The sequence below is a fragment of the Cyprinus carpio genome, chromosome A1 (genome assembly GCF_018340385.1).
Source record: "Cyprinus carpio isolate SPL01 chromosome A1, ASM1834038v1, whole genome shotgun sequence".
NCBI classification, from domain to species: Eukaryota; Metazoa; Chordata; class Actinopteri; order Cypriniformes; family Cyprinidae; genus Cyprinus; species Cyprinus carpio.
The window spans coordinates 6620093-6647406 of record NC_056572.1 but is presented as its reverse complement, the minus strand read 5'-3'; the positions used below and the strand labels follow the sequence as shown (position 1 = coordinate 6647406).

The following is a 27314-nucleotide window of genomic DNA, read 5'->3' as shown; positions in this document are numbered from 1 at the left end:
CTCTCTCTTTTTTCATTTAATTCTCATTAATTTTCCTATTCTTTTCATGTTTGATGCAGTATATGGTTACATATTTAAATAAATAATCTTCCAAAACCTGTGGTCTGTTCATATATATCCCTAAGTTATAAGGCTACAATTTGAGTATGGATGAAAAGGTTAATCAGAAATGACCCGTTTGCTGAAATTAAAGGAAAGACAAACATTATTCTGGAAAAATAAATAAATAAATAAATGTTTTTCAAACAAGACCAGCTGATTTAATGTTGAGAAAGCACGTGACCTTGAAAACTATCGACTGGTGTCACAAATACACAGAACAAACAAATTGCACTGTATAACTTAATAATTCCAGTTTGATACAATATCAGACAGTGTTTGTACAGGAGTTCTGTTGGTGTCATTGTTTTAAGTAACAAATCTGTAGTGTATAAAATGTAACATCACGCCATCCACTTTCTGACACAAGTTGGCATGCAACTTAAAAAAAGTTCACCCAAAAATTTAAATTTGCTGAAAATTTACTCAGCCTCAGGCTATTCAAGATGTAGATGGGTTTGTTTCTTCATCACAACAGATTTAGCATTACATCACTTGCTCACCAATGGATCCACTGCAGTGAATGGGTGCCTTCAGAATGAGAGTTTAACTGCTAATAAAAACAGCACAACAATTCACAAGTAATCCACATGACTATCAACAAGTCTATTCATCATTAAGACATTTTATCTTTAAATTGTTGTGGAGTCCTGTATACACATTGCTTTATTGCTTTCTCAAGTGAAAAGTGAAAAATAAAAAACTGACATGACATGTGGTTAATAAGTATGGTGTCCCATACTTGGAATTTGTGATATGCATTCAACCCATCCAAGTGCACACACACAGCAGTGAATAATGAACACTTACACACACCGTGAATACACACCCAGCACAGTGGGCAGCCATTTTTGCTGCGGCGCCCAAGGAGCAGTTGGGGGTTTGGTGCCTTGCTCAAGGGTCTCACCTCAGTCGTGGTATTGAAGGTGGAAGAGAATGCTGGTCATGCTTACAAACACACAGCTTTTATCTTCACAAGACATTAGTTGATGGACCTCATAATGTGGATTATTGTGATGTTTTTATCAGCTGGCTGAACTCATGCTGACGGCACCCATTCACTGCAGAGGATCTGTTTTGAGCAAGTGATGCAATGCTAAATTTCTCCAAAAGTTTTCCAATAAAAAAAACAAACTCATGCGTCTTGGATGGCCTGAGGGTGAGTAAATGTTCAGCTAATTTCTATTTGAACTATTTCTTTAAGCTTGCAGCTATGTTTTATGAACTAAAGCGTTTATGCAAAATGCTTTATCAGTGGATAAGATGATTTTAAAAAATAAACTAAAACAAAATAAAGTAAAAATAAACTGTACATTGTTCAGACAATTACACTAGATTATTCTCAACCAAAAAGAGAGAAACTAAACATCAAAATGTGAGAATAAAAATAAAAATAAAAAATAAAAAACAGAAGGAACAACAGAGAAATATTTTTTGTCATTTCCATCAGTCTCTAGTTATGTTTGTGTGTACATTTTAGAAATAATCTCTATATTTGGAACTTCCTGTCTAAATGAATCAAACTCTTAAATCCCAAATTATAGTCTCTAACCTTAACAGAGTGCCAAATAGATCACATACACAGAAAGGGGTCTGTTTTTGGTTAAGCCACTACAAAAGTACTTTTAATTCATTTCAAATTGATTTTTTTTACAAGTTAAATTAGTTTAATTATCATAGAGAGAGAGAGAGAGAGAGAGAGAGAGAGAGAGAGAGAGAGAGAATAACTGAATCAAAGATGTGACCACAGAGGAGAAAACAGTTAAAAGGCAGTGTAATCTTCAAAAATACAAGGTTTAAAAACAAACATTCTTGTGAGTTTTTATTGAGAATGAAAAGTACATTTTAATGGCCATATGTCAACTCATAATTTTATTGTCAACCAAAGTGAGTGCTCTTCCTCTTGTGAAACCATGGATACAGTAGAACATGCACACATATGGGAATAACAGAAGAGGAATTTAAGTTCACAGCTTTGCAAAAGAGACCATAAAGATCCTCATAAAGAGAAAAACACATATGGGTGATGGAGCAGACAAAGGTAAAACAATGCTTCCTATTTGAGCTTTACTGCCAGTGCTGCAGTACGTCATAGCCCCGCCCCAGACTCACGCCATTGGTTGGGATTCTTTAACAAACAAAGCAGTGTTTTGTTGAGCCAGAGAAGGAACCAGCGTACAAACGGTTTGTTTTGTCTCTGCATATTATGTTGGGTTAGGATAGAGAATTTTAAGATAAAAATCACACATTTCTGCTTTAAAGAACTGCATTAAAATAAAATGTCCTATATGAAGGCATTCCAAGTGGAATAATATAGGCCTTGTTGTTATTTCTACACATTTAGCAATGATAAATTTGAAACTAATTCCCATCTCTGAATTGAAGCATCACCTCTGTCCTGATTAAAATAACAATATAAAAATTCACACAAAAGCAATGTAACATAGAATGTGCATGTGAATGATAAACAGATTGCACAGTTTTGACATGGTGCACTATCATTAATTACATTATAATTATCATCAACAGATCAATCAATACTCCATTTGGAATATTAACTGAACATGTAACACCTAAGGCAAAATCAACAGCTCATTTAAGAGCCGTCATGTGAGCAAATTTAAAGATGAAGCTTATTTAGGTAGTTTACACTGGCCTGGTTGAAACCCCTGTAAAGATTCCAGATGGCACTAAAGGTAACCATAAGAGCAGAGACAGAAAACTAAACTGAGTGTGGTGGATATTAGCAAACAGTCAACAAAATTGATTAATTGGACTATATTTCACTCATTTTGAGATTATTGGTATCAGCCAATAACTATGGCCAATTTTTCAATTTCATGTGAAAATCATTAGAGGAATAGGACAGAATTTTTTTTTTTTTTTTTTACAAACATGCATTTTTTTTGCTTCACAAGATGTTAATTGTTGGACTGGAGATTACTTGTGGATTATTGTGGTGAGCAAGTGATGTAATGCTAATTTTCTCCAAATCTGGTATGATTAAGAAACAAACTTATCTTCATTTTTGGTGAGTAAATTTTCATTTTTGGGTGAACTATTCCTCTAAACCAGCTATTTATGTATATATATCCACATTACATCAGCCATCCTGCTGTCTAGATATCAGCCACTGTAAACTCTATATCAGTCGACAATTGCGCAATAAATCTGATTGTTTCCCTGTCATCTCTGTAAGATATGTTGAGGTATTTAACATAGTATCGAAGAACAAATGTGTGTTTATGCACATGACCAAAACAGGTATTATTCACCTGACGCACAGAGATCCAAGATGTAGGGATGACTCATTTCATGCACAGCTGCATGAACTGCATGGAAGCTATGAAGAAATGGTCATGACTAGTAACGGAATGATATATTGATCAGGCTAATTAATTTTCCGATATTTGGTCATTTTGAGGCCACTGGCACTATAGCTACTGGCACTCCAATTACCATAAATATAAGTGTTAACACTTCATTCTGTCAGTACAAAAATCCACCGACAGCTTTGTCAATGGATAGTTTCGGTTTTAAAAACATAAATTATACAGTGAAGGTCAAGTCTGAGTCCACACTGAAAATTTGGGTTTCTATGTGTAATTTCAACCTAGAAATAAACAGAATGCTTTAAAATAATAAAAACGTTTAAACAAAAAGAAAAGAAAAAAATATTATCGGAGCACATTTTACAAGAAAATACTTTATCAGTCTTTCTACTTCAAAATGTTTAATGTTTAATTCAATGTTACTCACTCTTTCTTTGTGATTAATTGTGAAATTTACTAGTAATTTGAAGTTAAATTACTTAATTTTACAAGAATTGTAGTGTAGGTTATTAATCAAATAAGGAAATTTGGTTTGACATAGATAAACCAAATACTCTGACATTCTGGTTATTTGTACTGAATTAGAATTATATAAAACGGAAGTATTTTGCTTGGTGTTGTCAGACTTTTGGACCCCACTGTATACTTCGGCTATACAGTTTTTGTCAGCATTTGACCATCAGCCATCAACCCATTTCGGCTGACCACTAGAAATGATAATGATGAATAGATCATTCATACTGCTTTCTTTATGTTGATTTATCTTACTCCACTGTACAAAACAAGTGCACCAAATCTGTCCAGCCAAACAATCTAACATACAAACAAAGGCAGTGCTAACAGGAGGTAAGCATTAAAAAATAAAAGTGAGTGTTTATATTGTGCTTAAAAAGAAATACACATTTCATATTCAGTACAGATGAAAAATAATAACAATAAAAACATTACATATGCATTCAAGTGGTATTTCTATGGCTTTTTGTACAATACAACCTTTAGTGAAAATATACATCTACACATAATTCAAGTACAAATGTACAAAATTCTTTAAAACTCATACCCTTTTCTTTAATTATGATACAGTTTAATACAGTTCATAAATACAGTTGAACATTCATACGTTTAGCATTCTGATTGGCAGCTGATGGGAAGTGGGAGTGGTTTTAAGTCAAGATGGCTCCTCCTTCTCCTCCTCCTCACTGTTGGCACTCCTAAAACAAACCTGGATATGATGAAGAGCACAGTGACAACTTATTACATGCACTGAAGTTTATACACACTAACGTGGCAAACATGAGTGTTTCTGATGACTAAATGTGCATTCACATTAGGAAAAAATGCTAAGGCAAATAATGTCCATTGTTTTAATTTAGTTTCAATTTCAAACCAAGCCGGTCAACACCACCACAAATTAGATGACAACATTCTTAACACTAGTCAAAGCAGTTTATGCAATCAGTCCCATATTGAACACTGACTGACGAACTAAACATAAAAAGATGAACCAAATATTGGGGGACCAATATATATGCTGTCTTGAAGAACCATATCATGGTAAAACTTGTATTTTTTAATCCCACGATTGCTTTAAATTTTTTTAAATTGGAGATTTTCAATCTCAGTGCAAACCTACACAGTTAAAGTATGAACTGGAGTCAGTTGTCATTTAACCAACAAAACTTTGCAATAAGTGGTAAACCAAAAGAATTCCGACGTCAAACTGACTAGTCATCAGTCCTGAGGTCTGCATTGCTTTGGTTAGGGTCAGTCAGAATAAACCTAAATTAAAGGCTCGGTTTGAAACAGTGTTGTAGAGGTTTGTCCCCATCACCACAAACACACACACACACACCCAGAGACTGAAAGAAATAGGCTCCATTTATATTGCAATGCTTAAATTCAACATGAAATCAAAATTCTTTTTTGTTGAATATCTTGTAATACATAACATTACGGAAACAAAATAGGTTGCAAATTTTGTTTCATGTTGACTTTAACAGAGTACGCTTCTCTGTTTACATTTCATGGCACAGATAGAAATGAGAAGTCTGGCCATGCAGAGACGGTTTTACCATTCGAGTTCATAAAAGGCAAACAAAGATGAATTGGCAATAAAACCAAAAGATGAAGGTGGGAAGGTCTGTTTGGAAAGAGCCAGAAAATACCTCAAGCCCCACCCCCTCTGACCACGGCAGGCGGCACGCTAGCACTTGCCTCTCGGTGGAATAAACGATAGAAGAATCCTCGCTTGGGTGCTGGATTTGGCTTGTTCACATCCAGATCAGAACACGGTGCTCCATCCATCTCGAACACATTAATCTCTTTAAAGCACTCCATCTCAATCATCTGAAATACAGACACACCCACACACATACACAACTGTACAGTGCACAATCCATGCAAGTCCTCCATTTCACATCATGGCCACATCACCATCTAGAATTAACTATCATTTAATCTATCATGAATTACTAAGTGAAAGTTGCATTGCTCAGAAGTTACTCTTTTATTGATTTATTGGAGCTGTCTCTCTTTGAACATCAGCTCAGATGTTTATCCCAAAAATCCTTAAAATACATAAATAAATGACACAATTGTCGACATACACTGCAACAGCTCAGAGCTATAAAATTAATTTGATCTAAATTGACAGTAAAGACAGTTATAATGTTAGTTTTTAATTTTAAATAAATGCTGTTCTATTTCATCAAATAATCCTAATATATATATATATATATATATATATATATATAAAATGGAGCAGAGCAATTTGTTAATAATAATAATAATAATAATAATAATAATGAATGTTTCTTGAGAAATCAGCATAATAAAAATATCTCAAAAATATCTTGACACACCTCTACACCCACATCTACAACCACAACAATAAAACACAACATACATTTAAAATATAAATATGTGGAAAACAGTTATTTTAAATTGCAAAATTACTATTTTTACTGTATTTTTGATTAAATAAATGCAGCCTTGGTGAGCTTCTTTCAAAAACACTAACACATTTTCCCAACCCTTACAGATGTATGGACATGTTACTATCCTAAAGTGACCAGAGTGTGGTACCTCATTTTGCCATGGGATGGAGACACTTCCTGTTACAAACTTGTGGTAGAAGTCATCGTCAGTTGGGTCCAGGTTTACACCTTTGACTGTAGAAAACTGCTCTATGTCCAGAACATCCTTGCAGTACACCGCACGTGGCTAAAAAACACATTGAATACGATAAGCATTCACTTGGAAAATCCTACATGATTAGTCCAAAAGGAGTTTTTTAATCAAGCAGATAAAAACCAATAAATGCCAATGAATAACTCACGTCAGGACAGAACGGTGGGTCTAACATGTTGGCCTCCAATCGCTTGAAGTTGATGTTGCGTAAAATAGGATGCCGTTTGACTTCAGCTGCTCCACTACCTTGACACCCCAGCCGCTCCTTTGGATCTTTACATAACAACTGTGGAGCCCAGAAAAAGAGAGGGAAATTGCTGTCAGAGAGTGAAAGATGTGAGGCTAACATAGAAGAGGAGAAATCCCAGTGGATGTAAAAGTGACCCTGAGGTCACAGTGTTCCATGACACCATGAGAGAGGACTAAACAACACTCCTCCACAACTACACAGTGACTCTTTCCCATGTAGAAAATATTACACATCACAGCCAACATTTAATATTTCAACTTAATTCTGAGCGTCCATGATAAAGAAAAAGAAAATCTTAAACAAATGTTGTGTAAAAACATTTGGCAAGTTCTTAAACATCTACAACTTTGCATTTATGTTGCTCTTGAAAAACTTACGGCACTTTCAATAAAAGTTTAAATTGAATTGACTCCAAAAAACGTAATGCGGTGAAGTGTTTTCATTAACTACTATAAAACTATAAAGACTATTAAAATAGTTTTTGTTCACTGAAATAAAGCTGAAGTAAAATGTACACATGGGAATGGCAATGTACATTTTTGTTTACAAATATCATAAATTATTGAATACATATTTTGCTTATATCCACAATACTCTGATTTACCGTTCAAACTTTTCCCCAAAAATTAATATCATATTTTAACATAAATACCAATTTCTTTGAATAAATTAATACATTTAGACAAAGGAAAAATTAGCATTATGTCACTGACCCCAATACCAATTTTATTAGACGTAATTCTTTAGTGAGCCCCCCCCCCACACCCCATTAGGTCTGCACCTGTCGGCAGATGTCTTTAGCATCTTCAGAGAACTTTTCAGTGTATTCCTCCTGGTCCTCACATACACGGCGGTCCACCTCCTCTCTCTTCACGCGCTCTTTCCGGCGACGGAAAGGAGACTGACCCTGAATCATTTCGTATATTAGGCAGCCCAAACCCCACCAGTCGGGACTGAAGCTGTAGCTCTCATTCTGAATGACCTCTGGTGCTAAAAACACATACAGAGACAAATGAGGTCAAACACTCTAGGACAAGTACTGCTGAAGAGATACGGAATGCGTTTGGCTCTTACCCATGTATCCCACCGTGCCAACGCGCCCTCGTATCGTCTCACCCTCTGGAATTTGGACGGCCAGTCCCAGATCAGAAATACGGATGTGCCCTGGAGAACAGCATCTCATTAAAACCTGCAGTATTATCATTCCTAACATGCCCAAACATGACATGCTTCAAAATGGCACAGGGATAAAGAATGTTATCCTTAAAGGGTAATGACCTTATTAAAGAAGTTTAAAAGGAAAACTAGATGTTTACATTTTATGAAGAAATTCTAGTAGTGTTTGCTTGTGCGAAACTCGCTGCCACAATGACAGTGTGTTCTGGGTGAACGCCAAGACATTGCTATTTGGTTGCTAGGGTGTTCTGGGTAGTTGATATGTTGTTGCAGTTTAGATACAGTATGTGTAAACAAGTTTATTATAAAAAAGGCTGTAAAACACATTGGTGAATAAAAATGGCTTACCACGGTCATCTAGGAGAATATTTTCAGGTTTCAAGTCTCTGCAGAAACAGAGAAAACAGTCATATTTCATAACTGAATTCTAATAAATATAGTTAACTTATTAAAGCTGAATTCTCAGCATCATTACTAGTATTCTTTGATGGAAAAAAGCTCAAAAGAATAGCATTTACTTGAAATAGAAATCTTTTGTAATATTATAAGTGTCTTCACTGTCACTTTTGATCAATTTGATGCATCCTTTCTGACTAAGTGTTGAAAATAAAGATGCCAAACTTTTGAACAGTATTGTAACACATGGTGTAAATCTGACCAGATAACCAAGTAACTTAACAGAAGATGATATAATAATCCTGCTCTATTACTAGCACAGCTGTGCCCATGTTATTCCATACAAACTATCTCCTGAATCTGCCTGCAGCCAAAATGGAAGAAAAAAATCCAAATTTGTTTATATTTATTTTGCATAGAGTATGAAGCCTGCCAGTATAGATGGAAAGTAATGCCTTACATTCAAAAACATACTTAAAAATGTAAATATATTCAAATCACACAGTCAAACATTACTATCCCTGCCATAATTCAGCATCTTCAAAATATGCAACATTCTTCATGCAAAACACAAAAGTCCAACTGAGTTACCACTAAACAGAATCTGTGGATCTTTTTTCATTTATATCCTGGAAAACCTGTGGAAAATCTGCAGAATGTGCAACGCGTGTAAACATGGTCAAATGTGAGTGTGTTAAGATTACTAAACACACCTGTAAACGATCCTCTCGCGATGCAGATCCTCTAAACCACAGCAGATCTCTGCTGCGTAAAAGATGGCACGCTGTTCATCAAAACCTGAGTTTCCCATGTTATAGATATGAAACTTCAGGTCACCACCATTCATTATAGTCAACACCAAACACAGAGCGTCCTTAGTCTCATATGCATATGCCAAACTAACCTAAGGAGGAAAAAGAGAGAAAAAGAGGTGCATTGTTATCTATTCATGAAGAAAGGATACATGAAACTGTGTGGTGCATGTGAAACAGTCAAATGTAGCTCATGAGAATGTTTGTTCAGGTGTGAACACTTTCACATAAATCATCTGGATGACCGGCACCTGTAATATACAGAAACACATTTTAAAATCCACAGGGTTATGCCTGTACAAACAGACTAAACCATCCAGTCCAAAATGGACACACAGGAAAAGTACTGTACATGATTTAAGCCATTACAGCGTCTCCATTACTGTTTTACTTTAGGATTTATTTTATTTCGTTTTTTAAAGGCATAGGGTCTCAAATGAGATTGAAAGTAAAACTTGATTTGTACATTTTCTGAAGAAAAACTAGTGGATATCCATGCAAAACCTTCTACCGCGATGTTAGGGTGGTGGTTTTAAGGGTTGCTAAGGTGTTTTGTGAAGTTTAAATTGTAATAATAGCATGTTTTTACTGAATTGTGATCAAATAGATGCTCATGAGCATAAGAGACTTCTTTCAAAAACACGAAAAAAGCTTTTGAATGGTGGTGTAGTCTATGGGAGTTTTATCGCCTGGCAGATGAATAATGTCTGATTGCATAGAAAAGTAGACGCACAGCTCTACTCAAGCCACACAATTTCAGGTATCATTCAGAAAGTTTCATACTTAGGATTCAGTGTTTAGAAAAACCTTAAGTTGCAGTAATGATGGTGATGTTTGACTTAGCAAGCCAGTCCACAAAGGCTACTTCATCCAGTATGCAGTGTATTATCATTTTACACCAGCATATCCTCTGTGATCTGCTGAGTGACGTGTGAGGAGAACTACTGCAGAAGCTGAAAACCGCTGTATTAAGGAGGGGTTCTCTGACCCTTTAGCGGTTACACCCAACATTGTGTGTGGTTAGGTTTCAAAAGTAGACAGATGTGGGAAAGGGCTGTGAACTAAAACAAGAAGCTGATGTAACTGTGGGAACCTGCAGCTCAAGAAGACCATCAGGACTATCAAAGGACCCTTCACATCATTACGTGAAACATTAACACCAATTGGGAGCCAATATGAATGCTCACAAACTACATTTGTAAAGCAATCTAGTCATTTATCATTTATGCCGGTTTTAAAATTTAAAAAAATAAATGACTCCTCTGTGTATTATACTGTATATTTGGGGTCAATAAGATTTATTTTTTTAAATGCATTAATTGTTTTATTCACAAAGGATGCATTTAATTGATTAACTGTGACAGTAAAGACATTTGTAATGTTGCAAAAAAAAGTTATATTTCAAATACATGCTGTCCTTTTGAATTTTCTATTCATCGCAGAATCCTGAAAAAATTGTAGCATGGTTTCAACAAAAATATTAAGCAGCACAAATGTTTTCAACTTAGATAATAATAAGAAATGTTTCTTGGGCAACAAATCAGCATATTAGAATGATTTCTGAAGGGTCATGTGACACTGAAGACTGGAGTAATGGCTGCTGAAAATTCAGATTTGCCATCACAGGAACAAATTACATTAATAATAATTATAATAGAAAAAATTTATTTAAAATTGTTATATTTTTTCACAATATTTTGTCATGAAAAAAGGCAGCCTTAATGAGCATAAGAGACTTCTTTCAAAAGCAATAAAAAAAAATTACCAACCCCAAACATAACATTTAGATCATAACAAATAGATCAGATAACTTGCTGCTTAAAGTTTACAGATTAATGGTAGGGTGAGGACAAAGTCATCTGAGAAAACACTGAAGAGAGCCCAAGCTGTTTCCCATCTCTTTTTAGTCATGGCATTATGTCACTTCATATTGTTAAGAGTTTACTTGTCATCCCTAACTTTTAAACATGAGGCTGTTTATACATACTGAATGAACTTGGGCTGGAGTGTGAGTGAGTATGTGTGGGTTTAGGGTTTAGAGCTCTTGACTCCGCTCTCTAACGCTGCTGTTTGGTCAGCGTTGCTAGGTAACAGAGATGTTCTCATTTGTGAAGTAGTTCATGAAGAGCAATCGCTCCTGCCTGTAGCATGAATGTGCACAAAGACACACACACACGCATGCATGCTCTTGCACACAGACACACATACACACACGTTGTCTTTCTTTTAAATTTAGATGCACGCTAAATACCTAAAAGACATTTGCACACAGCTGCAATGCTAAGCACAACTCACCTGTATGTGTATGTGGCTGTGTGTGTCTGTGTGAGCTTGTGTGTTAGTGTGTGGGTGGGTGGACAGAGGCTCAGGTGCTCTACAGCTGTAGTGGAATGAATCAGAGGCTGACATTACACTGCAGGCACCGTGTGCTATGTCTGTACATATGTTCGGCTGGCTGGCTGGTCTCTTTTAAAATCCATTGTTTTTGAGGTTCTTGAATGTTTACTGCATGACCAAATTTCAAAAGATAATGTAAAAAGACTAAAGTAATGGCTGCTGAAAATGTAGCTTTAACATCACAGGAATACATGACATTTTAAAATATATTCAAATATTAAAAAGCAGTTATTTTAAAATGTAATAAGTTTTTTTTTTTTTTTTTTTTTTATCAAATGCTATGTCTGCACACATTTTTGACTAGCTGTTCTCTTTTTAAAAACACAGTTTTTTAGGTTTAGAATGCTTATGGTGTGTTTAGCCAAAAAATATAATTTTCTTCAATACTTTATGTCATTCTAAAGTAATTCTCTTTAATCCGTGGAACACAAAAGGAAAAACTTTGCAAAATGTCCTGACCAATTTTCTCTATTCGGTAAACGTGTATGGGTATTGGGACTCTAATAATGACCCAAAAGAGCATTATAAAAGTCATCCATATGACCTGTGCACTATATTATTAGTTCTCTGAAGCTATATAATTGCATCTATATTGTGTAAAGAATAAACTAAAATGTGAATCGTTATTCACTGAACATCTTTATTTACATGCATTCAAGTTTAATGTCAAGAACAAATTGTTAACTAAATTTTTGCCAATTGAAATAAGAATATATTTGTACAAATGCCCTTTGATTCCTCTTTTTTTTTTTGTAACAAAAACAAACTTGAAACAGAACATTCTGTTAAACTGGTGCTACTGAAAATAATGGCAGGAATATATGAACAAATCAGGAATGTGTTTCCACTCCAAAGTGTGTTGGGATTATATCAAGGACTTCTCTGTGATATATGCTTTGTAAGAATATCTGTTTACCGTGAAAATAGTTTAAATTCCTCTTTTTACACCGCAAATATTAAATGAACTTGTATGGTTGATATTTGGGATCAAAGCCAAACAGCTGCATCTCTCTGTGATTTAGCTAGTCAGGAGGTAAATGATTCAATCCGTAGGAATTCGTTGTGAACTACTACTGCGGACAAGATTTTTCCCAACTACCCATGATAAATGCATACGAAATTGATATTTAGAATATTGTTCCTCTTTGAGAACCTCATGGAAACTGAATCACAGAGAGTGTGAGTCAAATGTTTATTGCACAAAGAATACAGACAAGACCAGCATGCAACTGAGACCGTCGGGTTAAGATAAACGTAAAAAATGAGGAATAAAAAGAAAGTAGTACTTACTACAAAACTACTGTTAACTTTTTCTAAAATGCGTTTTTCATTTAATGCCATTGCTTCACCTTTTCTTTTCTTCACCCGTTTCTTCTCCAGCTTTTTACAGGCGTACATCTTACCAGTGGCACGAACCTGGCAGGCACAAACCTGGTGGAAAGAATAAAGAAGGCACAGAAAAAGAAATGCATTTTAATTACCCTTTTTGCAGTCCACTCAGTATTATTATTTGAATGTTATTTCTCTAAAGTATTATTCATTTCTACATGTGTAACACTTTTTCAACTTGCATCTTTAAATATGCCTGCTGTGTGACAATTAAATAGGTCATAAAAACTACACTCATAATAATTACAGAATAACAGAATTGTTAAAATTAGTTTAAGGTGATTTTGAAATATATGACATGGTTTTTATATATTTTACGTATGACATGATTTTTATATATTCTGATATAATATGTCATGTCAAATGACAGAAATTAAACTACCCACCTCACCAAATCCGCCCTTGCCCAATACCCTGTAGTGTCTAAAAGTGTTTTTGGTTACTGGTTGCCTGCAAATGAAATACAGTTCAAGTCAATTCACTGCACAAAAAAGAAATAATTTCAGACCATTTCTTTAACTATGCTTTGCAACTAGCAATTTTTTTTTTTTAAACTAACAGATTAACTATCTTGTAGATTTTATTGTTAAAATATGAAAATCCATCAAAAAAATTACATCCAAAAAAAAAAAAAAAAAAAAAAAAAAAAAAGTCACATCATATGCTGAGAAAAAAAAAAAAACAGAAAAGCCAATAGAGATGCTACTTACCTCTCCATCCACTTCCACTGAAGAAAACGGGAAAAGTACATTGTCTCCTGATATGCTGAGAATGGCTCTCCCCTTAAATATTCACGAACTATCCTGAAAAAAAAAGAAGGAATGCTTCAGAAATGCCATGGTACATGAATACTATACAGTATACATCAAAATACCCAATAGCCTCTGTAACCATCACTGTACCATATTACTGCCATAATTCTTATTGCTACAAGCTATTTAAACAACTTTTTTGAAAACAGCTGAGTTGCCTTCTATGCCATGAAAAACGTAATTAAGTTTGTAGCATCTCCACTTGTTGGTAGCAACTCTTCAAAACCTGAATGATGATGTGTACATGTGTGACTGCAGATGAGCTTCATGCATCTGATGCCATCTTACCCTCTAATGAAACACACGCAAATATACAAACATACACTTCAACAAACACTGTGCCCATAGAGATTTAACAGGAAGGGTTAAAGTACTCCACCTCACCCCCTCTCAAACAGAAAGGAAGCTTAAACTAAACAGAACTAAATAATTGACCGAGGCAAAACACAAACACGTAAAACTGTTTAGATTCAAAGTCACGTGTTTACATTACTCAGACAAACAGTACGACTACAGCGAATGGTTCATTCTATAACCGTAAGTCTTCACACTAATACCAGTAAAAAACACAAACTGAGATCCACAAACATTTCACCACAAAAAAAGCTGGATAAACCAGTGATTCCACTTTAACCTTGACAATAGAAACACTGTAAACTTAATAATTAGCATGTTTTAACACACAAACCAGCCTACAGCATAGGAATAGTTCAAAAATTCAAAATTCAAAAATTTAAAGTCTGGCATTATTTCCTTACCCGTATAACATGTAATTTTTTCTGAAACTATATATATACATATATATACATATATATACATATATATATATATATATACATATATATATATATATATATATATATATATATATATATATATATATATATATATATATATATATATATATATATATATATATATGTATATATATGATAAAAGATATATTTTTAATTAATTAATACTTTTATACAGCAAGATGAACTAAATTGATAAAAAGCTACATTTATCAGACAATTATAATGTTGCAAAATGTCTGATTTCTATTTCAAATAAATGCTGTTCTTTTACACTTTCTATTCATCAAGGAATATCTGGAAAAAAAAATTATGGCATGGTTTTCACAAAAAATGTAAGCACCACAACTGTTTTCAACATTGATAATAATAAAATAAAATGTTTATTGAGCACCAAATCAGCTTATTAGAATGACTTCTGAAGGATCATGTGATTGCTGTAATGATGCTGAAAATTCACCTTTGCCATCACAAATAAATTACTAATAAAATATATTAAAATAGAAAACATTTATTTTAAATTATAAAAAATATTTTAAAATATTACTGTTTTAAATGTATTTTTGAACAAATAAATGCAGCCTTGGTGAGCATAAGAGACTTCTTTCAGAAACATTAGAAAAATCTCACCAACTCCAAATTATGGAACGGTAGAGTAATATTAAAGCAAATTTGTGAAAGTATCTTGGAGATTAGCTTTCCCCCCAAAAGCTGTAGTATGGATGTAATAGCTGTTACCTATAGAAGATGGTTGGCAAATGAACTGACTTGCTTTTAAATGACATTGTTATTACCTGAAGCACTCCTGGAACAGCTCTCTACAGGGACTCTGTTCCAGTTTCTGCCTGCATTCCCCAACCACATCCTGAGCGATCTCTGGTAGATGAGCTGCCGACTACATGAGGAAGACAATATGGGAAGGAGGGAGAGAAAACAGAAAGAACGGTTGATAGAGTGCAATTCAAAAAAAGAAAGAAGTTTAAAGTTCAGTCATTATTTCAGCAATTCTTTCAATAGACACATGCATGCAGGAGCGGGTGAGAAAAGGTGTGTGCAAGCAAAATATTGAATTCAATATTTACCCCATTATTAAAATATGTGTCTAAAATATTTAAAGCGACGTCTCTTCTCTTCTCATCCGGAGCCAACTGATACAATGCCTAAACAAACACACACACAAACAAATAATGCTGAAATGACCAATGAAATTGCAGTATTTGCTGAATGGTAAACTACAGTCAGTACACTCTTAAAAATAAAGGTTCTTCATTGACATTGCACAAAAGGTTCTTTATAGTGCAAAAAGGTTCTTTAGATGTGTCAAAGAAAAACTGAAAGGTTCTTTGAGGAACCCAAAATGGCTCTTCAATGTAATCACTGCAAAAACACCCTTTTGGAAGCTTTATTTTTTAAAGTGTGCACAAAATGTGTATTCCATTAGAGTGAAGGTGACAATGGTTCTATGTCAGTCTGAGAGAATAAGACAAAGAGAGAGAGGTTAAAGAGAGGTGCAGACTGTGTGTACATTTGTGCAGAGATTTCATACCACAGCATCCAGGAACTCTATGCACCGCCGTAATTTGGGCTGAGTGTCACAGAACTGCCGAAATAACTGACGACCAATTGGTTGCTTCTCACAAAGGCTAGTGTAATCCCTCTCTGAGCGTGATAAACAAGACAGACAGAGAGAAAGAGGGTTAAAACTGTCAGTGCCATATGATTTTTCTCATCTATAATCTTTAATGGGTCGTATTATTAAATATGAAAATGACCCTATGAAAAAAAGAGTTCATTGTATTATGAATTATTATGTATTATGCTGCACTCGATTTATCAGATTGTGTCAAAATTATAACATTGATTTTTTATTTTTATCATCAGATACAGTCGAGAAGGGGATGAAAAGACTAAAATCCCAATTTTAAAGAGGGATACCATTATCCATTTAATATTAGACACTTTGAATGCAAAGTTATGTTAGATAACAATTTCTCAACATTTCTAATAGATCTCAAAACAAAACATGAAATATGTGCATTAATTTAGATATAAAGTCACCTGACACAATATTGTACCACGTTCGTGGAATGTGCCAGAGAGGGTGGAAAATCATGACAAACTTATTCAGATTGACTTACATTTTTGTGGACCTTTGGGAAATAATAAAATGCTTTAAATGTATGATATGACCCCTTTAGTAAAATATTTCCTCTGTACACATACAAAGTGCAAAACTCAGCAGACAGCCACGACACTAAATCACAGTGATGGTGAGCGGAGCGCTTGTGCTGCAGGACTCTCTGGAAACCTACAGGCCTGCTGGATTCTGGGCCAAGAGGAAACGGCCTCAGCCGGGACTTCCTCACTGAGCCAAGGTCTACAGCTGTCTGACGCAAACACACACACACCTGCCCACACACCAGAATAAATTTTTAACTGACAGCAACATTCTAAACAATATAAACCCTTTAATGAGGAATACACTAGAAAGTATGCTGTGTTTAGTGAACCACAAAATAAAACAATCCTTTTAAGGAACCAAATTAAAATAAATATGTTAATATGTACTCCTTTTAAGGTGAACTAGGTTTCACAACTAAAAAAAGGAAACCTTTCGTGAAATTAATTAATTATGGGTGAAAAATGCGGTACAATATTTTCTGCAATGAATTATTTAGTCCTTAATTTAATGGAATGAGTTCGCTGATTGTTATTTAAATCAGGGATGAATTAACAGAATTTGTGGCCCATAACAACAGATAGTTTTAATGGCTGAAAATTCTAATATTATAAATCTGAACCTTTTTTAAAAAATGTATTAAAGTTCAAGATCCTCAAGTTTATGTAGGTCAATCTACAAAAAAATAAAAATAAAATAAAAAGTCTGTATACAAATACAAGCAAATTGCTATTTTAATACCTTGAAACTATGGCTGTCAATTTAGTGCAATTAAAAAAAAAAAAACGCATGTAATGCGATTACAAAAAAATGCAGTTAGTCATGCCCCATGACCCGTATCTAAATTCTGTTCAGAGGGATTTTCCTACCATCAAAGCAATTCAAGCTTGAAGTACCATCTTTTTGTGAGTCCAGATGCAATGTGCCTATAGGCCGGTGATATGGAAATAAAACAAAAAAAATTTTGACTTCTAAAAAAAGGTTTTGTGATGTCTATTCGATGACATTAGGCCACAATAATGTAGCCTAATGTCTTTGAATTATCTTCATTTGGGAAATCATCAATTATCTTTTATATAATATAAAGGATATAAGCAGTTAACTGTGATTATTTTAAATAAACAGGCATATTATGCAAATAATTTGAATTTACTGATTGATGACCCTACCTAAAACAAATATTCCGCCAAAGCTCATTTATAAATGATTTCTCTTTTTCATACATTCATCTTACCGATAGTGCGTCTAAGTTCCTCACACAAACTGATATGAGGCAGCTTGAGCATCTCCTTCCATTTCTTGCTCCGCCCATTCCGCTTCCCCCCTCCACCTATGAGAGAGAGAGAGAAAGTGAGAAACTATTAAGATGAACACAATGCAAATTACAATACCATCAGACTCTGATGCTTAAAACACATAGACACAGCATTTTTGCAGTTGACTTATTTCACATAGGTGTACATCCATGTACACAGGCTTTGCTTTATTGACAATCAGTGAACAGAAAAAAAACTAAATTATATGCAATATATCTTATATAAAATATAATGCAAAATATCTTTATCATATTTTTCTGTTTATATATATATACACACACACATACATACAAACATACTTAAGATTTTTTCTGATTAATGAATCAACCAAACATTCTTCCAAACAATCAAACAAACATTCTTGTAAGTTGTAAGAATTTATAATAGGGGTTGGTGATATGGCTTAACATCATATCACGTTTTTTTTTTTTTTTTTCAGGAAAATCACAATTCACGATTTTATCACGATTCTTTTCATGTTGGTTTTTCTATTTTGCCAGTTGTCTGAGCAGTACTGGGAAACTAATTTCCCTATTTTAAAAGCAAAGCCTTATATAAAATAAAGAAAATGGCAGACATTAAGGCCAAAGTGGGCTAAGACAAAAATCTTTGTCATTATTTTATCTTTGCTATTTAAAAATAACACCAAAGATACACATTACAAATATACATACAGTAATATACAAATAAAACAAACAGTGCTTTATTTTTCAGGTACACTAGGTGTGTTTAGCAGTAGCATTCAAGAAATTGAATGAACAACTAAACACTATATACACATCCCTGTATAAATAATACATTGATTCTTATTAAAACAACTGTATTTAAGTTCTTTAATCAAGAGCAGTGAGTGATTTTTCTTTGTATTTTATTGTTTTGTTCACTCAAAAATGAAAATTCATCATTTACTCTCTCAAGTTGTTTCTCAAATGAGTTTCTTTTTTCTGTTGAACATAAAAGTTATTTTGATGAATGTGGGTAACCAAACAGTTGCTGGTCACCAGTGACTTCCATAGTATTTTTCCTACTATCAAATTCAATGGGGACCAGCAACTATTTGGTTACCCACATTCATCAAAAGATTTTCTTTTGTGTTCAGCACAAGAAAGAAATTAATACAGTTTTGGGACAACATCAGAATGTGATCTATCCCTTTAATGACAAGCGGCATCATGTTTTGTAGTATTAGTCTGCTGTCACTTTAAGACCTGCACCCATCTAATTTTTTGGCACACATCCATTTTTCTCTCAGCTGCTTACTTTCACTTTAGACATAACCAGCTGTGTTTATATGTAAAACTTGTGTGTTTTGACAGTATTAGCGCAATCAGACTCGCAAGATAACTTAGTCCAGTAATCAGGCGCTGTTTGACAGGCTTTTTTAAACTGAAAACCACTAAATTCAAGTTAACGCGCTTAGGAATTAACGGGCATGTCAGAACAAGATGCAGATGAAATATTTATTAAAGGGGGGGTACAATGCTGTTTCATGCATTCAGAGTTGTTTACACTGTTAAAGAGTTGGATTCTCATGCTAAGCATGGACAAAGTAAAAAAAAAAATTTGGACGTATGACAGAGTATTTCTGTGCCAAAAATCTTACTTCCGGGTTCATACAAGTTTCGGAGACCCTCTTGGTTTTTTCAGTCATGGCTCTTCATAACGTAAACAAGGGTGGAACTCCTTATATGGGCATTTCTGCGTTGGGGGAGGGGGGAAATACACGTTTTTTTGTCGGGGCTCCCGGATAAAATTAGCATCTCATGGGCTAAATATCGCGTTACTGGTGTTGCTTCAACCCGCAGACATAAAAAAACAACCCGCGGCAACAGTGTAACACCGTGTCTACACCAGACTCGACAGAGTAATCTGTGTTTATAATGCATTCGCATTGTTTCGTTTTTTTTTTTTTTTTAAATATCATAATTAAATATTTAGCTCAACTGAACTTTGCCTATGAAATAACAGAACTAAGACTCGAGTCTGGTGTAGACACGGTGTTACACTGTTGCCGCGGGTTGTTTTTTTCCGTGATCGAATGCGAATGCATTATAAAGTAATATAACGTAAACGAAACAGAACACATAATATTATTTCATAGGCAAAGTTCAGTTGAGCTAAATATTTAATTATGATGATTCACAGAAAAGATACTAATGCAATCCAATGCGAATGCATTATAAAGTAATATAACGTAAAGGAAACAGCGCAGAGATTCGCTTGGTTTGACCCATAGGTTTGAATCAGATACTAAAGCAGTCACAATGTTTTCAGACGAACGATGCTTCAAACATCATAGATCACGTGATTTTGGCAAAACAAATCAAGCTCCGATACAGTGCTTTAATGTGAAATGTGTAGTTTTTTTTTTTAATACAAGCTTTGGTGCTTCGGTGTCGAGCATAACATCACTAGCCAGAACTGCAACTGATAGAATGTGCACTGTAGCACGAAACTACGATATTTCTTCAAAAGCAAATCGTGGAGACATTTTAATCGTCCACGATTATCACACACCTTGTTTTCATATAATTGTTTAATGCAAAACATACAAGCAGCATACAAGAGCATAATCAAAAGCTTGCTCTCTTGAGGCCAAAAGCATTCCTTGTATGAGGGAAAACGGTTTTCCTCAAAACTGAGGAATGAGAGGAGTTTTTCCTCCAGGATTTACTGTAATTTTAGTGACTGCAAATTCCAGCAACATTACAGACAGCCTTATAAGTCATGCTCTTAAAAAACATACACACAATTAATTACCCTTGTGGGGGTCGAATACTTCTAGGGTAAGAGGTGGGTGAGTAATTTGCGTCTTATTGTTTGTTTCATCCATAAAAATAAATCCATAGCAATGCAATTTTGTAATGAAGCCAGTCAAACTGCCCTAGATAGCAGTTGTTGGTCTATGTACACATGCAAATGTCTTTGGCTGTTGTATCCCATCTCACCTCACTAGTTTTCAACATTCCTCATTCTATGAATGCAATGTTTTTAAGATGAAGTGTTGAGTTGAAAACGGTTTAAACATGTCTTTTTTACATAATAAATTAACTTAATTGACAGCAACTTTAAATATTTAGTTGTTAATGCATTGTGATTATTAAGATAATTTCTATATCTAACATAAACAGCAGTCTCTCCCAATTATAATTAAGATCTAACATGTTAATTCACACTGCACAGATGCACATAGTACAACATGTTCATTCTTGCATTTGATTATACATTTACAACACATCACTCACTCAATACTAAATGCAATAACATTCACACACACACACACACACACACACACACACACACACACACACACACACACACACACACACACACAATCACTAAGTTGTTTGACCAGTCAGACCCTCACACGATTTACTCTAAAAATACAGATATTAGCAACCGCTGAAGTTAGACAAAGAAAGAGGCAATAATTAACATCCTTTATGGCACAAGTCAAAGGTCTGTCTATGCAAGGCTGTTCGTTTTGGAACATTTAATGTAAAGCTGGACAAACATATTTTCTGTATTTACATGACGGCACAACATGATAAACAGGAAGAAGAATGAGATGACTGGCTGAAAACATGAAAATCAGATAAACACTCATTTACTTCAAATCAATTTGCCTAGTACAGACATGCAATGAGTGGAACTATTTCCTCATTATTCAACACAAACAGAAACACACAACTGTGAAGAAACACAAAGATTATGCCATTTCAGCATTCCCCTAAAATGTACTTCGGAAGCTGACATGAAATACTTTTGGAAAGTTGGCATGTCCTGCCATTCTCCATCTAAAAGTATTTTAAACAGCATTTTGCTTTTAATAAAAAATAACTATGCACAAAGCATTTATGAGCTCACATTAATTGTGCGATTACAGCAATAAGGAATTTAAAATCAGTGGAAAAACTTACAAGAAATGATGACCAGTTACTTTCCTTTGTACATTAACCTAAAACGCATAAAAATGTACATAAAACCTTTAAATTAAAAATAAGACAATATAAAAAAAACCTAAATAAAATCAATAAATTAAATAATCAGTCCAAGAAAATTTTAATTACAGTGTGTGCACAAAATAATCACCCCCCTTTAAAAATGTTGTTGCATTACAGCCTGAAATGAAGATGGATACAGTTTTTGTTTTATCCAGCTGTATTTACTCAGTGCAACTTATAAAATCCAAGTGAAAGATATAACACCAACATGTGAAAAAAAATAAAAATAATAATGTAGAATCACTGAGTTGGAAAAAGGATCATCCCTAGTGTAATTATTTTATTAAACCATCTTTTGCTTTAAAGGTGCTGTATGTAAGATTTTGACTCTAATAAAGCATAAAAATACCATAATATGTTTGCAGATATTTATCCTTTGGAAATGTGCATTCTGGGTCGAAATGTCAGTCTTTGTTTTGGTTTGTAAAACCTGCCCACTGCCAGTTTACCCAATTGTATTTCGGCACCCCGGGTTGCCAGTTGGCAGAAAACACTGCATATTTTATTTCATTCATCATCAAGTGAGCTCATTCCTGTTTGTGTCGTCAATCTGGCAACCTGCTTGTGCTTCAAGTCTGAGGAGGAGGGGCCAGGTGAAAAAACCCTCTCCAATATTTTGAATTTGGATTGCAATACTTTGTTCAACCACTCTGTATCAATTCTACATACAGCACCTTTAATTACAGCCTTTACTCTGTTGGGATATGTCTCTACTAACTTTGCACATCTAGACTTTGCAAAATTTTCCCACTCGTCTTTGTAGAATTGCTCAAGTTCAGTTAAATTTGATGGTGAGCGTTTGTGGACTGCAGTCTTCAAATCATTCCACAGATTTTCAATGGGGTTTTAGTCTGGACTCTGACTAGGCCATCCAAGGACATTCACCTTTTTCTCTTTCAACCACTGTGTGCTCAGTTTTTCTGTGTACTTTAGGCCATTGTCATGTTTGAAGGTAAACCTTCTTCTCATTGACAACTTTCTGGCAGAGCGCAGCAGATTTTCCTCAAGAATTTGACAGTATTTTGCTCCATCCATTTTTCCTTCTGTCCTGACAAGTGCTCCAGTCCCTGCTGCAGAGAATCACCCCCATAACAGGATATTACCACCTCCATGCTTTACTGCAGGAATGCTGTTATTTGGATGGTGAGCTGTATTGGATTTCCGCCAGACATATTGTTTGGTGTTGAGACCAAATAATACAATTTTAGTCTCATCTGCCTCAGAATCTTCAAGATGCATTTTGGCAAAGCTCAGTCGTGACTGCATGTGGCCTTTCTTGAGGAGTTTTTTTTTTTTTCTTGTAACTTCTTTCATCCAGTTTGGAGCAACATCCTGATACAGGGAGGGTCTGTGTTGTACTAAACATCTTCCGCTTCTTAATAATAGACTTCACTGTGCTTCTAGGCATTGATAAAGCCTTTGAAATGTTTTTGGATCCATCTCCTGACTTGTGCCTGTCCACAACTTTATCCCGGAGATCTTTTGACAGTGTCTTACCTCCCATGGTTGTTTGCTTCAGTTGCACTACCAACGACTGAAATGCTCCAGGAAAGCTCTTTTCATGCTGATCTGATCACAGTCGAAAGTCAGGTCAAGGTGATTAGCTACACCTGATTGAGTTAACAAGTCATTTTTGGAGGGGGTGATCCTTTTTTCAATTTTTTTTCTTACATTTTGGTGTTATATCTTTCACTTGGATGTTATAAGTTGCACTGAGTTAATACAGCTGGATAAAACAAAAACTGTCATTTCAGGCTGCAAAGCAACAAAATGTGATTATTTTAAAGTGGGTTGATTCTTTTCTATACCCACTATACCTAAATCATTTAATGAAACCTTTCCATTTCCATAACTTTATTAATGTAGTAAAAAAAAAAAAAAAAAAGAAGGAAAAAAAGGTTTATTGAAGTTTAGATGACCGCAGAATTGCATTTATGGCCCTATAATAAAAACGGCTCTATTGTTGAAAGCCAAGGCCTATCTGAGAAAATTGTTACCCAAACTGTTACTTACTCTAACAAAACAAAGTGAAGAATATCTAATCAACTAACACACTCAAAGAAAAGAGAAGCTACTGATGCAATTGTGAACAAAAAAGGCCTTTTAAAGAAGTACTGATTCGCAGTCTATTTAACTCCAAGGCCACGACTGTCCAAAAATATATAAAGCTCCCTCCTATGCTGGCTAATATATTTCTTTGAGTACTTTAAATAATAGAAATAAGGAGTGTCAATTGATTCAAATAATTAAACGTAATTAAATGTTATTCCAGAAGTTTCAAGAACTCACTATGTTCTGCAAAAATCACAACAACAACAGTTATTCTGGGGACAAATAAAAAAAAAAGACATCTGATATCAAGTTTACATGTTGTTGTTGTTTTTTTTAAGTCTTTCCACATTTTAAGTGGTTTTTAATTTGATTTTAAGTAATTCAGATAATTTTAATCTTGCACCACCTTAGAAGTTTGGCCTAGCAGAAAGACAAAAGCTGCAACAATATTACAATATTAATATAGGCCTATATATTATTACTTATTTAAAACTGTAGTTAACTAACATATTTAGTTTCGAAAGTAAATATCTCCAGTGTCCTATATTATAAGTTCTCGCTATTTTTTTGTGTCTCTTGCCTGTTCTTCCAACCAATGGTTTTATTTTCTTGGCCGCACCTGAGAGTTCTAGTAGCTATTTATCGGAGGTTTTACGCACAGAATATATTAAAGTCAAAATGGAAGTAAGGACAGATCTTTTCTTCCATATTACGATGTACATCAGAGGGTTCTATACATCGGTTCTTGACTGGATTTTGAGATGTGGGCATTATGCCCAAGTCACACTAGACTTTGAGCAAGCAAAATTTCTTCGGAGTTCGGACACCGCAACGATCGTGATATGACTGTAATTTATTTTGCATAAATTCAACACATAAATAATAATGAATGCAAAATGTTAAAACATACAGTTGACTCCACTTTCCTACAACACTGCAGTTTTAAATGTATTTACATTTAATTCAGCTACGAGGTCACACCGTGACATATCGATCTTCTATTGGTCACATGGCTTCACGTGATACAAATTTGCAGGTTAAGAGTTCACTGAACTTGAACTTTGGGATGCAGCAAAATGCGAAACATGTTTACGTGAGCTTGCGTTTCCATGTAGTGTGACTGCCCCTTTATTGCACTCAAAAGTATGTGTGGTTTAAGAGGACAAAGTGATTTGAGAAGTCCTGCATACACAGTGTTGCCAAGTCCACGGTTTTCCTGTGGAACTGGGCTACATTTTTACTGTTGCCTCAGGTTGCTTTTTAAGTCCACGGGTTGAAGCGAACCACTCCTCCCACTAAAACGGGATTATGAACACGATTTTGATCGTGATCCAATTTCACCCCACATGATTGGGCTAGTTTTGAGTAGCAATTGGGCTTGTTTTGTTATGCAGACCTGGCAACCGTGTATACATCACCAGAAAGTCTGCTGTTTTAACTAGATCCACTTGACATTTTTTTATGAAAAATTGATGTAAAAAAAAAAAAAGAAAAAGAGAAATGTACAGAATTGTTTACAATAAGATATATAACATGCATTTAAAAAATATTTGAATTTTCACTTTTTTCACTTTAAAATGAATACTGTCATCTATTTTTATTACAACAAGCGTTGTACTAAAAATTTATTGATTCGCTAAACTTGTTGACAAAAGAGCAGTAGGCGGAGTCATACGCGAGACACAAAAGTAGCGCGGGTACGTTGCCATGGGCAACGGTGAAATAACATGTTTGGCAGCAATAAATAAATAAATAAATATTTGACCGCTCAATCCCGCGCTTGACCAATCAGAATCGAGTGGTCCAGTAATACCCAGTTTATCACAGATAAGGCTGTGGTCCAGTAAGGAGCAACCCGACCTCACTCATATCACAGTGTACTTCTTTGTGCGCAGATAGAGGGGCAACCTTGCGGCCTACAACTGCAGTTCAACCTCCCTCCCAGGTGAAGTGACGGGGATGGGTTGGTACACTGCGGTCTCTGCGTTATGAATCCAGGGAAAAATACATAGTAACCTCCATTAGGGGTCTGACAGAGGAGACTGCATAGTAAGTGCGTACCAGCATACTTGATGAGATGCTATTTAACAGAGAGGATTCTTGAAGAGGCTCATTCAAGACTGTATACAGATGTGGCGAATATTCTCAGATCCAATAAGACGCTGAATTCAGTCTCGTCCGTGATAAAGTTAACACGGGATTCATTAAGACGCGTTCAGAGATAATTGATTGCGCCATTGCGCGCCTCTTACCTTCCCTCGCCTTCAGCAGCACGGTGTTGGCCACGATATTCTCAATCTCCATTGTCAGAAAAAAGATCCCATGCAGTCCCGATACATTTCACTTAGGAGAAAAAAGACGAGGACGCTCGCGCTGTTGGTGGCGGTGATGATGAGGATGATGATCGGTGGTGAGGATGGTTGTGATCGGCGTGAATTTGGCGTTGGCACATTGCAGGTTAATTGTATTTCTCCATATCTCGCTGTTGAACCCCCCACCTTTCCGCTCGCCGTGGACATGTACTCTCTCTCCCCCTTGTTAGCATTCAGTGCTCAGCAGTCCTTCCTGTCTCGAGCACTCGCTTACACCGTCAGCTCTGGAGGAGGAGGGATCATCTTACAACCAGAATGTAACCCAGCAGTCTCAGAGTCATCAGGGCATTTACATTACTGCCAAAACCTATACAGTGCTTCATGCATAAAATGCACCTTATCAATAAAATATGTTCCTCCTTTTCCTTCTTTTTTTTAGTTCTGTTACCTAGAACCAATACTGCAACAATGAAAAAAAATATTAAGGACAGATTTTCATTTATTTAAATATTTGTAGTGAAACCGAATAACTGGATTTTAACTTATGTTAGAATATTAAAAATGTACAAACAGCACAGAACAATTCTATGTTATCCAACTTTATTATACTAAACAGTGTAACATACACTAATGTGATCTAATAGAATGAGTAACTAGCTTAACATGTTATTACTTTTTTTATAAAAATGTTGTAAAAGGTATATATATATATATATATATATATATATATATATAAACAAAGCTAGAAAAAATGACAAAAACAAACAAATAAAATATTAAAAAAAAAATATTTAAAAAAAAACCC

The 27314-nt window shown here is 34.8% G+C and overlaps 1 protein-coding gene across 4 annotated transcripts; it reads right to left on the bottom strand.

Annotated features, from left to right (window-relative positions):
- Positions 1-1912: 1912 nt before the first annotated feature.
- grk4 (G protein-coupled receptor kinase 4) lies at positions 1913-26830 on the bottom strand. Of its 4 annotated transcripts, none has more exons than XM_042728155.1 (17): positions 26450-26830; positions 18060-18155; positions 17695-17751; positions 16193-16305; positions 15729-15806; positions 15441-15541; positions 13751-13843; positions 13427-13490; positions 12942-13082; positions 9156-9346; positions 8395-8432; positions 7945-8034; positions 7652-7860; positions 6769-6906; positions 6516-6653; positions 5597-5777; positions 1913-4653 (listed from the first exon to the last, which is right to left on the bottom strand). In XM_042728155.1, the coding sequence occupies exons 1-16, from the start codon at positions 26499-26501 to the stop codon at positions 5598-5600; spliced, it is 1779 nt and encodes a 592-aa protein (XP_042584089.1). In that variant the 5' UTR covers positions 26502-26830; the 3' UTR covers positions 1913-4653; position 5597. The 4 variants fall into 4 exon arrangements, with proteins under 4 accessions (XP_042584089.1, XP_042584029.1, XP_018947101.2 ...); XM_042728095.1 differs by having other exon boundaries at positions 5646-5777; XM_019091556.2 differs by lacking the exon at positions 17695-17751 and having other exon boundaries at positions 26450-26828.
- Positions 26831-27314: the final 484 nt, after the last annotated feature.

Coding starts and splice junctions, on each gene's coding strand:
- grk4 (XM_042728095.1), bottom strand. CDS start 26,501: ATGGAGATTGAGAATATCGTGGCCAACACCGTGCTGCTGAAGGCGAGG. Junction 16,306..17,694: donor AAGCTTGAATTGCTTTGATG/GTAGGAAAATCC, acceptor TATCACGCTCAG/AGAGGGATTACACTAGCCTT. Junction 9,347..12,941: donor AAGTTAACAGTAGTTTTGTA/GTAAGTACTACT, acceptor TTTCCTCCTTAG/GTTAGTTTGGCATATGCATA.